The sequence below is a fragment of the Humulus lupulus genome, chromosome 6, assembly GCF_963169125.1.
Source record: "Humulus lupulus chromosome 6, drHumLupu1.1, whole genome shotgun sequence".
NCBI lineage: Eukaryota > Viridiplantae > Streptophyta > Magnoliopsida > Rosales > Cannabaceae > Humulus > Humulus lupulus.
The window spans coordinates 34,165,369-34,181,065 of record NC_084798.1 but is presented as its reverse complement, the minus strand read 5'-3'; the positions used below and the strand labels follow the sequence as shown (position 1 = coordinate 34,181,065).

Below are 15,697 nucleotides of genomic sequence, written 5' to 3'. Positions count from 1 at the left end.
TCCATATTTATAGCCAAAGTGAGTTTATTAAAATAATCAATTTAAATTAATTAAATTGATTAGATTAATTAAATAAAATAAATATGGTATGTAGAGGTAAATTATAGGGTGTAATGATGATGTTGTGGTGAAAATGTGTAGGAAAAAGGGTAAAAAGTTGGCATTTTTGTCATAGGGGACAAAATGACAAAATGCATTTTTGTTGGGCTCAATAAGGGAAATGGCAGCAATGTGGTGGCTGGGTGTTGGAGGGGGGGCCACGGGTTGGGCCTAGAGTGGGCCTCACGTGGTTGGGCTTTTGGAGAAACACCATTTTTCTTGTTACTTTCTTTCAAAATTACCATCTTTCCTTTGATTTTCTTGCTTTTCAAAGGCAATAATTTTCCTACACAATAAATTATAAACTAAATTAAAATTAAATATTTTCATTAATAAAATATATCATATAACTCCCATGAAAACATTAATTAAAATTTAATTTACATAACATTTAATTTCAATAAAATCATATTTTTAGCATTCAAACTAACAATACTAATTTTAAATAATTAAACTACAATATTTTACAACAAAATAACTATAAAAACACACAAAATTATATAAAATCAAAATAAGACTAATAAATTTAAAATTACTTAAAAACTTAATAAGTTAATTAAAAACTCAAGAACTAAGCAACAATTAGCATATAAAATATGGTAAAATAACTCTAATTTGTAGAGTTATCACACCCCCAAACTTAAAGTTTTGCTAGTCCTCAAGCAAAAGAAAAATTAAAATACACATATATATATATATTTTTTATTGGTGATATAAAAATGATTTTCTCAAAAATTGCACAATGAAAATAAATCTCAGAAATTATTATGAATAAAATTTAAGCTTAATTTTGCTTTTAGAAAATAGGTTTTCATTAAAATTATTTTTCACTTAAACTTATAGGAAATAAGAATGTTTTTGTTATGAAAAATGTAACTTTTGTTACAAGCAAAATTGACCCTATAATTAAAAACAAAGCTTAAAAATTATTCATATTTTTAAGAGAATTAAATTCAAACTCAATCAGGATTTTTATCATTGAAAATTAAAAATATCACCAAATTTTTTTTTTTTTTTTAAATTTTTTATGAAAATGAACAAATTAAAAAAAATTACAAAACAACAACATATAAATAAATTTTTTATTTTTTTTCAAACAAACATGACTAACTTAGATAAAACACAAAACATTAAAATTAATACAAAGCAAACATAAATAACACAAAACAAACACAATAAAACTTGATACCCCCAAACTTAATTTAAGCATTGTCCTCAATGTGTCAAAATAGAAATATAAATTAAATTGAGAAGAGTGTAAAGTTTAGAATGGTCGTACCTCGATATTGTGCATTGCGAAGAGAGAACAAGATACAACGAACAAAAATTAAATCACACATAAAACAATAATACAAATAAAACACAAGTTGTCAAGATCAAATAGGACTCAAAGAGCATGGTAAACAGGGTCCTCAAGGAGTATCTCATCCACTTCATCAGTTTTTAATTCTAAAAATGGTTTTAATTTTTGTCCATTAACTTTAAATATATCACCATTTTTAGGATTTTCAATTTCAATAGCTCCATGTGGAAAAACAATACGAACAATGTAAGGACCAGACCACCTAGAGCGTAACTTTCCCGGGAATAGATGCAAACGAGAGTTGTATAAAAGGACTTTCTGACCTGGATAAAAATGTTTTCTCAAAATATTTTTATCATGGTAAAATTTCATGCGATCCTTATACTTTTTTGAATAGTCATAAGCATCATTCCTAATTTCGTCTAGTTCATTTAGTTGAAGTTTTCGTTTTTCACCTGCCTTGTCTAAAGAAAAGTTTAACTGCTTAATTGCCCAAAAGGCTCTATGTTCTAACTCAACAGGTAAATGGCACGCCTTCCCATACACAAGTCTGTAGGGTGACATGCCAATGGGTGTTTTGTACGCGGTACGATACGCCCATAATGCATCAGTGAGTCTTAAGGACCAATCTTTCCTAGTTGGATTCACAGTTTTTTCTAAAATGTGCTTAACTTCCCTATTAGACACTTCAACTTGACCACTAGTTTGTGGGTGATATGGTGTTGAGACTTTATGCGTAATGCCATATTGTTTCATCAAATGTTCAAATGGCCTATTACAAAAGTGTGTACCGTTATCACTAATTATAGCACGTGGTGAACCAAAACGAGAAAATATATTTTCTTTCAAAAAACGAAGCACAACTTTATGGTCATTAGTGTGGCATGCAATAGCTTCAACCCATTTAGACACATAATCGACTCCAACAAGAATATAAAGATTACCAAAAGAGTTAGGAAATGGTCCCATAAAATCAATGCCCCAAACATCAAATATGTCAATAATAAGAATAGGATTTAAAGGCATCATATTTCTTTTAGTTAAACTTCCTAACTTTTGGCAACGTTCACAAGCTTTACAATAAACATATGTATCATGAAAGATAGTAGGCCAATAAAAACCACATTGTAAAACTTTAGCAGCTGTTTTCTTACCACTAAAATGTCCTCCACATGCATGATCATGACAGAAAGATATGATTTTAGATTGATCACAGTTTGGAATGCATTTTCTAATTATTTGATCAGGGCAGTATTTAAACAAGTAAGGATCATCCCAAATAAAGTTTTTCACCTCAGAATAAAATTTAGATTTATCATGCTTAGACCAATGAGATGGTATTTCTTTAGTGACCAAATAATTAACAATATCAGCATACCAAGGCAAGGAAGAAACATGCATCAATTGTTCATCAGGAAAAGTTTCAGTGATAGGGGTGGAATCATGTATAGTTTCAACAACTAGTCTAGATAAATGATCAGCAACAACATTTTCAGATCCTTTTTTATAACGTATTTCTAAGTCAAATTCTTGTAAAAGCAGGATCCAACGGATCAAACGAGACTTAGCATCTTTTTTCGACAAGAGATATTTTAATGCAGCATGATCAGAATAGACAATAATTTTAGACCCTAACAGATAAGATCTAAATTTCTCCAATGCAAAAACAACAGCAAGCAATTCTTTTTCGGTTGTGGAGTAATTTAATTGAGCATCATTTAAAGTTTTGCTAGCATAATAAATTACATGAGGTATTTTTTTAAGTCTTTGTCCTAAGACAGCACCTATAGCATAATCAGAAGCATCACACATTATTTCAAAAGGTATTTTCCAATCAGGAGGTCGAATAATGGGTGCAGTAGTCAACAAATTTTTTAATTTTTCAAAGGCAACATGGCAATTATTATCAAAGACAAAAGCATTTTCTTTTCCAAGTAAATGGCATAAAAGCCGAGAAATTTTGCTAAAGTCTTTTATAAATCTTCTATAAAAACCGGCATGGCCTAAGAATGATCTAATTTCTTTAACAGTTTTAGGTGGGGGAAGTTTTGAAATAAGATCAACTTTAGCTTTATCAACTTCTATTCCATCAGATGAGATTACATGACCTAAAACAATTCCTTTTTTAACCATAAAATGACATTTTTCCCAGTTAAGCACAAGGTTTTTCTCTTTGCAACGAATTAAAACAAGTGAAAGATGATGCAGACATTCATCAAAGGAAGAACCAAACACAGAAAAATCATCCATAAATACTTCAAGAAATCTTTCAACCATGTCAGAAAAAATCGAAATCATACATCTTTGAAAAGTCGCAGGTGCATTACATAATCCAAAAGGCATGCGACGATAGGCAAAAGTCCCAAAAGGGCATGTAAATGTAGTCTTTTCTTGATCTTCTGGGGCAATGGGGATTTGGTTATATCCCGAATACCCATCAAGAAAACAATAATATGCATGGCCAGCTAATCGTTTAAGCATTTGATCAATAAAGGGTAATGGAAAATGGTCTTTTCTAGTAACATTATTCAACTTTCTATAATCTATGCACACTCTCCACCCCGTTTGTACTCTAGTAGGGATTAATTCATTTTTCTCATTTTCAACAACTGTGATCCCAGACTTCTTAGGCACAACTTGAACTGGACTAACCCATTGACTATCATAAATAGGGTAAATGATACCTACGTCTAACAATTTTATGACCTCTTCTCTAACTACTTCTTTCATATTTGGATTTAGCCTTCTTTGACATTCCCGAGAGGTTTTAGCATTCTCTTCTAGATGGATTCTATGCATACATATGGATGGGCTAATTCCTTTAATGTCTCCAATGGTCCAACCTATGGCTTCTTTATGTTTTCTAAGGACATCTAACAACTTATCTTCTTGTTCTTTATCTAAAGCGGAGGCTATGATAATAGGTAAAGTTTCAGATTCTCCTATAAAAGCATATTTTAAATTTTCTGGTAAAGGTTTAAGGTCTAACTTTGGAGACTCAGAAATTGATTGAACATGACCTAAGGGTGAAAAAGGTTCAACTTTGGTTTCATTTAAGGGTATAGACTCTAGCAAAGCATTCACATCATCATTAAAGTCATCAATATGCAAGTTCATACCAAAGTATTTTTCACAAAAATCAAGTAAGTCATTTCCATCATCTTCACAAATACTATCTATCATGTTAACTTCATGCACTTCTTCACACTCAACAGATTTAACCACATTAAATACATTCAATTCAACAGTCATATTTCCAAAAGATAATTTCAAAACACCATTACGACAATTTATGATTGCATTAGATGTAGCTAAGAATGGTCTACCTAAAATGATAGGAATTTGAGCATGCATATTTTCCACAGGTTGAGTATCAAGAACAATGAAGTCAACAGGAAAATAAAATTTATCAACTTTTATCAAAACATCCTCTATAATGCCTCTAGGAATTTTCACAGAACGATCGGCTAATTGAAGAGTTATAGAGGTAGGTTTTAGCTCACCAAGACCAAGTTGCTTATAAACAGAATAAGGCAACAAATTCACACTAGCACCCAAATCAAGTAATGCTTTGTTAATAAAATGATCACCAATAATGCATGAAATTGTGGGACACCCAGGATCTTTATATTTAACAAGACTTTTATATTGGATAATGGAACTAGCTTGTTCAGTTAAAAACGCCTTTTTAGGAACATTAGTGTTTCTCTTAACAGTACAAAGATCCTTTAAAAATTTGGAGTAGGCAGGAATTTGTTTAATGGCATCTAAGAAAGGGATGTTGATACTAACTTGTTTAAAAACTTCTAAGATGTCATTATATTGGCCACCTTTTTTAATTGGAAGTAATCTTTGTGGGAATGGGGCTTTTGGAATGAAAGGATGGATTGGAATTTCTTTGTTTGAAAAGTCATTGGCATTAGAACTAGAAGACTGACTCTTTTCTTTTTCTTTTTCGTTTTCAACCTCGGGTATGTAATCGGGTTTGACAATTTTCTTTCCAGACCTAAGAGTTGAAATTGATTTGACTTCTCCATTATGACTAGACTTTCCTATCTCATATTGACCTTTTGGATTAGGGATAGGTTGACTAGGGAATGTTCCTTTCTCTCTATCAGCTAAAGCAGTGGCGAGTTGTCCTACTTGTGTCTCGAGTTTGGTAATAGATTGAGATTGATTTTGTAGGATTTGTTGGGTGGATTGCATAAATTGTTGTAAAGTATCTTCTAAGGAAGGTTTTCTTTGTTGCGGATATGGTTGATTTTGTGGGGCATGAGCTTGGTTTTGTGTGTTGTATTGGTGCCCTTGATTCATTTGGGGTTGGTTTTGTCTCCAAGAAAAGTTCGGATGGTTTCTCCAATTTGGATTGTAGGTGGATGAAAATGGGCTATCATTTGGTTTCCCATAAGTATGAAGTGCATTGGCCTCCTCGGAAAAGGCTTCTTGGTAGGAAGGGCATGATTGGGCATTATGGCAAGGACTAGAACATATAGAACAAACATCTTTTCTAGGTTGAATTGGAGAGTTTATAGTTTGGCTTATGGCTAAAGCTTCTACTTTTCTCGCTAATTTGTCTAAGGATGTTCTTAAGTCTAATTCTTCTTTTACTTCATACCTTCCTCCTCTTTTTGGTGAATTAGTTGACCTAGACCTAGGATCAAAATAATTCCATTGTTGTGAATTGACAGATAAATCTTCAAGGGCGTCCCACGCCTCTTGTCCTTGAAATTTTAAAAATTTTCCAGTATGCATAGATTGAATCATTTGACGATTAGAGGGAGTCAAACCATCATAAAAATATTTTACAAGTCTCCATTTTTCAAAACCATGATGAGGACATTTTAATAATAAATCTTTAAATCTTTCCCAACATTCATAAAACTCTTCATTATCTTTTTGAAAAAACTCGGAGATTTCTCTCCTTAGACTATCAGTTTTAGACATTGGAAAAAATTTCAACAAGAATTTATTATAAAGTTGATCCCAAGTAGTTATAGACCCAGTGGGAAGGGAATTTAACCAAGCTTTTGATTTGTCTTTTAATGAAAAAGGAAACAATCTTAGTTTGACCGACTCATCAGAAATTTTTTGAAATTTAAATGTTGAGCAAATTTCTAAGAAATCTTTGACATGCATGTAAGGATCCTCTCTATCTAACCCATAAAAAGATGGCAACAATTGAATGATTGCTGGTTTAAGCTCAAAATGAGTAGCAGAAGTTGTAGGTAAAACAATGCACGAAGGAGCATTAGATGAAATAGGTGCAAAATATTCAAGCAAAGTTTTTTCAGGCACAACATTTTCATCAACAATATTAGCAATAGGTTCCATGATGCTCAAATTTTTACTAACACTTTCAATTTCAAATAAAGATAAACGTCTTTTTACTAATCGTTTTTTAGAGTTACGTTCCCAATGATGCATACAATTTTCACAAACAAGGCAACAAGGATAATCTCAAACAAGCAATTTTCTGATGTGGAAGATCAGTTAAAACCGCAACCACAGAGCATACTTATAATTTTTAGAGATTTCACAACAATATAATTCTTATGGTTTACTTGTCCCCAGGCCTATTTGATTCCACTTACTCGCGCACTACTAACAACTCCCCGAGGTTAATTAGTAGAGGCGGATGGGAATTTTGTTCAAATTTCCTTTAAGCAAAAATTGCTTATGGTGAAAGGACAAGATTTAGGTTTCTCTTTTTTTTTTTTTCAAGTATTTTTCACAATATTACACTAAAATATTAAAGAAGACAAAGAAAAATAAGGCAAAAATTAAATAAGACTAAAATTTAGGCAAGAGTAGGGAGGCATAGCATGCCATCAACCATAACAAAATTAAGGTAAAAACTAGGAGGCACAAGTGCCATCAACTTAAACATAAGATAGAGGACTAGGAGGCAAAAATTGCCATCAACTAGCTAGGAGGAAAAATTGCCATCAACTAGTAATTTGCGGAATTTAAATAAAATAAAAATACAACAAAATAAATAAAGAAAATTACACAAAGGTTAGGAGGCACAAGTGCCGTCAACTAACAAAGATATAAAAGAAATAAAATTACAACAAAATTAGGAGGTACAAGTGCCATCGACTATAAAAATTTAAAAAGATAGATAGGAGGCACAAGTGCCGTCACTAAAAAAAAACAATAAATATAGAAATATAAGTATATTTTTTATGGGTGGTTGAACCGTCCCAACTTTCTTTTTATCTTTTTTTTTAGTTTTTTTTTATAGATATATATTTTTTTAGGTTTTTTTTTTTTTTTTTAAGTGCAAGAATTAAAATAACTAGTAGAAGAATTTACTAACCTTGAGATAATTTTTGTTTCTTTTCTCTTGCAACTCCCCGGCAACGGCGCCAAAAACTTGATGGACCCAAAACGGGTATGTTTAAAAATTTATATATCGCAAGCGCACGAATCGTCCATATAGAATAGTGATCGTAAGCAAGGATGTCGAACCCAAAGGAGTTGTCTAAAATCGAAAATGAAACTATTTTAAATCAAAAGTAATAAATTCTAACCTAGTTCCAAAGATTGATAAGTTTTAATATTATGAACATAAAATAAAAGATTGAAAAATAAAGCTATTTAAGATAATGAAAATAAACCAATAATGAGTTGAAAATAAGTGTTAAAAGAAAAGATTATTAAGATACTAGAATCCACAAAATGTAAGTTTAATAATATTTATTAGTATATTGATTCCCAAGTGTTAGTGATAGTTAAAATAATTTAAACTATCCTTTTTCAAAAAGATTTATAATTTTAAACACAAATTTCTTATAAAAAGATAGGATTTTTCTTCACTTTTCAAAATTATAATTTCAAAGCATTTAGTGTAAATCAATCTAATGAAATAACAAATAAATCAATGAACATTATTTATAAGGCAAAACATAATATTTTTGTTCTAAGCATGGATGTGTACAATTTAATGACACATCTTACACAAAGAATATTATGTTTATGCACTAATGAAGTACAAAGTGTAAATATGTTCTAACAATCTAAAATACAAGATATTTAAGATGAAAGAAATATATGAAGAAGAAAAATCCATAGACTTTGTTGCATTACAAGGGAAATCAACATACAACATAAATATTACTTAGTTACAAGTTGCTTCATCATGATCTTAATAATCTTATGAAAAAGATTAGAAGCACATAACTAGAGTAGAAATTACAAAATAAAAGACATACATACTTGCAAAATGCTCTTGAAAAACCCAAATGGAAGAGAGAATGGTAGAGAGAAAATGAGAGAAAAAGATGGTAACCAAAAACATTAAGCACCCCAAAAATGGTCTTGAAAGTCCATATTTATAGCCAAAGTGAGTTTATTAAAATAATCAATTTAAATTAATTAAATTGATTAGATTAATTAAATAAAATAAATATGGTATGTAGAGGTAAATTATAGGGTGTAATGATGATGTTGTGGTGAAAATGTGTAGGAAAAAAGGGTAAAAAGTTGGCATTTTTGTCATAGGGGACAAAGGGACAAAATGCATTTTTGTTGGGCTCAATAAGGGAAATGGCAGCAATGTGGTGGCTGGGTGTTGGAGGGGGGGCTACGGGTTGGGCCTAGAGTGGGCCTCACGTGGTTGGGCTTTTGGAGAAACACCATTTTTCTTGTTACTTTCTTTCAAAATTACCATCTTTCCTTTGATTTTCTTGCTTTTCAAGGGCAATAATTTTCCTACACAATAAATTATAAACTAAATTAAAATTAAATATTTTCATTAATAAAATATATCATATAACTCCCATGAAAACATTAATTAAAATTTAATTTACATAACATTTAATTTCAATAAAATCATATTTTTAGCATTCAAACTAACAATACTAATTTTAAATAATTAAACTACAATATTTTACAACAAAATAACTATAAAAACACACAAAATTATATAAAATCAAAATAAGACTAATAAATTTAAAATTACTTAAAAACTTAATAAGTTAATTAAAAACTCACGAACTAAGCAACAATTAGCATATAAAATATGGTAAAATAACTCTAATTTGTAGAGTTATCACATAGCAATGAAGTATCTTGAAGAATCAAATCTCACACTTAGTAAATGGGCGAGATCTCACTTTACAAGCTGTTGGTACAATATTATGACTACGGATGGTGCATAATCTATTAATGCAGCACTGAGGGAACCTAAAGAGTACCCCCATCATTGCGTTGTTGGAGGCTATGCAAGAAAAAGTCTCTGAGTGGTTCAAAAATCGCCACAATATTGTGGCATCTATCAATACAAAGTGTACACCTTTAACTCCAAAGTCAGAGAATATTATTCGAAAATGATTCAAGAAAGCATCGGAAATGATTGTGAAACAACTTAACCGATTTGAGTATGAGGTTACAGGTAAAGAAAATGATGCCATAATTGATTTAGGTAAAATACAATGCTCATGTCATGTCTTTAACCTCGATCAACTTCCATGTGTGCATGCATTAGCATCATATGAGCAAGCTGGAATAGAAGTGTGTGATTTGTGCTCTAATTATTATATGTTGGAATCTTGGGCGTTGGCTTATGTTGATACCATTTATCCAGTCCCTCAACAAGAAGATTGGGATATCAATGAAGTTGAAGTATTGCCGAAGGTATTGCCTCCAAATGTCCCAATCAAGTGTGGTAGAGAAAAATTGAAAAGAATCCCATTAGTTGGCAAGGGAAAAAAATGGATAAAAAGGTGTGGTTTATGTGGGCAGCCTGGTCACTCCAAAAAAAAAACATGCCCCTTACGAGCCACAACATCTATATTGTAATTGTTGATGCATATGCTTGTTTTGAGTTACTATGGTTAATTTATATCATTGTGTTTAAATTAATTTAAAATTTCTTGTGTTTACTTGAGATGAACCTCGACTTCCATGAGTAGAGCTCGACCATGAATGGTCGAGCTTTGCAAAGATTGATAAAAATTCCAGTATAGAACGCGACTGACATGAGTAGAGCTCGACCATCAACGGTCGAGATTTGGAAAGACTAATAATAACTTCATCATAGAGCTCAACTGACATTAGTAGAGCTCGACCATGGATGGTCGAGCTTTGCAAAGATTGATAAATATTCCAGTATAGAACGCTACTGACATGAGTAGGCTCGACCGTCAACAGTCAAGATTTGTAAAGACTAATAAATATTCAAGCATAGAGCTCAACTGACGTCAGTTGAGCTCGACCATGGATGGTCGAGCTTTGTAAAGATAGATAAAATTCTAGCATAAAGCTCGACTGACATGAGTAGAGCTCAATTGTCAATAGTCGAGATTTGAAAGACTAATAATAATTTCATCATCGAGCTCAACTGTCGTGAGTAGAGCTCAACCGTGTCAATGTGTTTAATAAGAATAATTGAATATTAATAAATGTGACATTTAGTATAGGAAAATTATGAAAATACAAATATTTTTATATAATTAATTTTTTAAGTATATTTATAATTTTATTTATTAGTAAAAAAAGTGGCATTAACATTATTGCATTTATTAGATGCGATACTTTATCTATAATAAATATAAGACGTGTCAATATGTTTAATAAGAATAATTGAATATTACTAAATGTGACATTTAGTCTAGAAAAATTATAAAAATGCAAATATTTGTATACAAGAAATTAATAAATGTGACATTTAGTCTAGGAAAATTATGAAAATAAAAATATTTTTATACAAGAAATTAATAAATGTGACATTTAGTCTAGGAAAATTATGAAAATACAAATATTTTTATACAATTAATTTTTTAAGTATATTGATAATTTTATCTATTAGTAAAAAAAGTGGCATTAACATTATTGTATTTATTAGATGCAGTACTTTTTCTATAATAAATAGGAGTTGTGTCAATATGTTTAATATGAATAATTGAATATTAATAAAATGTGACATTTAATCTAGGAAAATTACAAGAAATTAATAAATGTGACATTTAGTTTAGGAAAATTATGAAAATACAAATATTTTTATACAATAAATTAATAAACATGACATTTAGTATAGGATAATTATGAAATACAAATATTTTCATTCAATTAATATTTTAAGAATATTGATAATTTTATCTATTAGTAAAAAAATGGCATTAACATTATTGCGTTTATTAGATGCGGTACTTTATCTATAATAAATAGGAGATGTATCAATATGTTTAATAAGGGTAATTTAATTTTAATAAATATGACATTTAGTCTAGGAAAATTAAGAAAATACAAATATTTTTATACAAGTAATTAATAAATGCGACATTTAGTTTAGGAAAATTATGAAAATACAAACATTTTTATACAATTAATTTTTTAAGTATATTGATAGTTTTATTTATTAGTAAAAAAAGTGGCATTAACATTTGTAGAGAGCTCGATTGTATTGAGTAGAGCTCGACTGTACATGGTTGAGTTTTTTAGAACCTTTATAAAATGGCTTGACTGATATGAGTAGAGCTCGACTATACATGGTTGAGTTTTGTAGAACCTTTACAAAATGACTCGGCTGACATGAGTAGAGCTCGACTATATCTTGTCTAGTTTTGAGAACTTTTACAATATGACTCAATTGACATGAGTAGAGCTCGACTATACATGTTGAGGTTTTAGAACCTTTACAATATGACTTGACTGACATGAGTAGAGCTCGACTATATATGGTCGAGATTTATCAAAATTATAATTTTGTTTACCATAGAGCTCGACTAACATGAGTAGAGCTCGACTATATCCAGTTGAGATTTCCAAATATTAAATATGCTCAACTGACATTTGTATATGGTTGAGAAATCTAGAGAAATTCATGATGATCTTAGTAGAGTTCAACTACATATAAAGTTTTTATAACATTGTCATTATTGAAACTAGCCAAACATTTTAAAATATACAAGTTACTAAAGATCCCAATCTTGACAAAAAATATCTACCGCCATCTTCATTCTGTAGAATGGTATCATGTCATCTAAAAGACGATCAAAAGTACAAACAGCAATGTCAAACTCAATGAACTTAATTGTGTATACTGAACAATCTTCCCTATTATAAGAAAGTTTAAAATTAATAATAGATTTAATTTTGCAATAAATACAGACTAAGTAAGCATGTATATATAGACTTAGATAAATATACTTACCTTGAATTTTGTGGAACACTAAGTAAGCGTGTATATGTCCATGGTTTGTGAAGACATTGTGTTATGTCCTCAAATTGTGAAGATAAACGAAGCATAGTCAGAATCATCGTTTGGAGTGGCAACATCAAAGCATCCATTTATTTTGATGAGGTCGCTCCAATACTACAGTCATAAACAATTAACTCTAATGCTTGTAAGTTTACTTTAAGTGCAACCCAATGATGGTTCCTTTTGTTTAAAGGCATATGCAACTTTTTTGAGCCTTTACATTTCTTGCCCCAAAAATACGGATGATTCCCTGAAATATATCGACTTATCTCATCATCAATAATGTTAGGGTTAGAGTTGAATTTGATGGTCACCAGTTGAGTAAATTTTTCATCCAAAATGATTGCATCTTGTGGAATCACATCCTGATACTCATGTTGTTGCTTTCTAATGACATACAGAGCATCATCAATGTGTTGTAAAAAATAATAATAACATTATACATGTGGAAACAAAATTAAGTCTTAGATATAAGGGATCATAAAAGCATATGTCATACCTCACTAAATAGCCATTCACGATCTTTAATAATCTACTGGAAATACTCTATAGTTCGTAAACCAAGCCCACAATCAATAATTTTTTGACTTCTTAAATGTTCATCAAACATCTTTTGTTTTTCAGGATCAATATCCCTTGAAGGATCAAACTAGATATGATCTTTTCGTCGCAATCTAGTCCGACGAAAATGGTCAATGTATGGTGATTTCATGTAGTGTGAATGCTTTAGTGGCCTCTTTGGAGGGTGCTCTTCAACTTGGGGAGGTCGCTCTTTATCAAGAGGAGGTTGGTCATCGACCTTAGGACGTTGCTCTTCAACTCGGGGAGTTTGACCATCAACTTGGGGAGGTTGCTCTTTATCAAGAGAAGGTTGGTCATCAACTTGAGGATGATGCTCTTCAACATGAGGAGATTGTTCAATGGTATGTTCTCATGTAATCATCATCAGTAATACAGTTGCCACCATGACATCATCACAATGGGGCATTGATATGATATTCTATTGTTGAAGTAAAGACATTATCTTTGAAGACAACATTGCAATTTCTGATCTTATCAATGAAAATTGTAGATCTATGTGAGTCTTGAGAGCAAACCAATCAATTTTGTCACCTTGACTCTCTTCTGGTCCAACTTCTGTAGCTTGACCAGTGGCTTGGCCTTCATTTGTAACACCAACATTGTCACAAGTCGCATGCCCATCAGTATCATCTCTTGTGGCTTTGCTCATAGATTGGACATGATTTTTGTTACCAACTTCTGTAGCTTGGCCTTCAATTGTAACACCAATATTGTCACAAGTTGCATGCCCATTAGTATCATCGTCCCAATAAATTGTACCTCCAAACTCTAACACAGCAGTCAATATATCCATCATGCAGTTTGACTTTGGTTCAGGGATACAGATGAATCCTTGCATGTGTGGCTCATTCTTGCATGTGTGGAGTGTAGCTCAAATGCCCTAGAGTAAATGCCCAACTATGTGAAGTTCATGAAAGACATCCTTACAAAGAAGAAAAGATTGGGGGAATTTGAGACAGTGACTCTTACCAAGGAGTGTAGCTCATTCTTGCAAAACAAGCTGCCACCGAAGATGAAAGATCCTGGGAGTTTCACCATTCCATGCACCATTGGTAATTCTTATTGTGGCATGGCTTTATGCGATTTGCGTGCAAGCATTAACTTGATGCCAATGTCTATTTTCAAGCAATTGGGGATTGGAGAAGTTAGGCATACTACAGTTACTCTTCAATTAGCAGATAGATCTCTTGCTCATCCGGATGGGAAGATTGAAGATGTATTGGTAAGGGTAGACAAATTCATATTCCCTGCTGATTTTATTGTGTTAGACTATGAGGCAGATAGAGAGGTGCCCATCATCTTGGGGAGGCCGTTTCTTGCGACAGGAAGAACTTTAATAGATGTGCAGAAGGGGGAGCTGACTATGAGGGTCCAAGATGAAAAGGTGACTTTTAATTTTTTTAAAGCTATGAGATTTCCTGATGAGGTTGAGGAATGCTCAGTGGTTTTAGTGGTAGATTCTTTGGCATCAAGGGAGTTTGAGACGAGTAATGTTGGTGATCCATTAGAGAGGTTATTTTTGTTCGATTCATACAATGAGGAAGACGAGGAGGAGTACTTAGCTTGGCTGGAGGCTAATTCTCAAGGGTTAAGAACAAGAAACCGATTTCATTCATTGGAGTTGTCGTCTAGGGAGTTCAAAGCTCCTAAACCATCCATTGAAGAGCCACCTGAGTTGGAGCTGAAATTTTTTCCATTGCATTTGTGATATGCCTACTTGGGTCCATCATCCACTTTACCTGTTATTATTTCAGCGGAGTTGAACCATGATCAAGAAGAAAAGTTGCTCGAAGTATTGAGAAAGTTCGAAAAGGCCATTGGGTGGACTATTGTAGATATTTGAGGTATTAGTCATTCTTTGTGTATGCATAAGATCTTGCTTGAAGACAGTAAAAAAAGTTCTGTTGAGGGGCAAAGAAGGCTAAATCCTATCATGAAGGAAGTAGTGAAGAAAGAAATCATCAAGTGGCTGGATGCTGGCATTATTTATCCTATCTCTGACAGTTCATGGGTGAGTCCTGTACAGTGTGTACCTAAGAAGGGTGGGATCACAGTGGTGAAGAATAAAGACAATGAGTTGATTCCTACTAGAACAGTGTCTGGATGGAGAATTTGCATGGACTACAGGAAGTTAAACAAGGCCACTAAGAAGGATCATTTCCCTCTTCCTTTCATTGATCAGATGCTAGATAGACTTGCTGGGAGAGAGTGTTATATTATTCTATAATATAATGTAATATTATATTATATTATAATATAATGTTTTAGATTAAATAAATGTGACAAAGTGTGTCACATATTGTAACATATAATAGAGAGTTACAATATTTAGATATATGAGATATATCCAAATAATGTAACATATTTGGTGTTACAAATTTGTAACTTCCAAATATTACCCTTTATTGTGTAAAATTGTTGTTACACAATATTGAGATGAATTTCATAAAGCCATATGTGATATGGCTATTTGAGATATGCTTTTAACCCCTAATAATGTGTTTTGGGAG

The 15,697-nt window shown here is 31.8% G+C and overlaps 1 protein-coding gene and 1 non-coding gene across 2 annotated transcripts; both read left to right on the top strand.

The window, feature by feature from the left end:
• Positions 1-6,224: 6,224 nt before the first annotated feature.
• Positions 6,225-6,331, top strand: LOC133787290 (small nucleolar RNA R71). The gene has a single exon (XR_009872320.1). It is a non-coding gene; the product is annotated as a small nucleolar RNA R71 (small nucleolar RNA).
• Positions 6,332-14,076: 7,745 nt separating this feature from the next.
• On the top strand, positions 14,077-14,895 carry LOC133784957 (uncharacterized). Its single transcript, XM_062224219.1, has one exon. The coding sequence runs from the start codon at positions 14,077-14,079 to the stop codon at positions 14,893-14,895; it is 819 nt and encodes a 272-aa protein (XP_062080203.1).
• The last annotated feature ends 802 nt before the right edge of the window (positions 14,896-15,697 follow it).

Bases quoted from the DNA above. Each gene is read 5' to 3' on its own strand.
- LOC133784957 (XM_062224219.1), top strand. From the start codon at position 14,077: ATGCCCAACTATGTGAAGTTCATGAAAGACATCCTTACAAAGAAGAAA.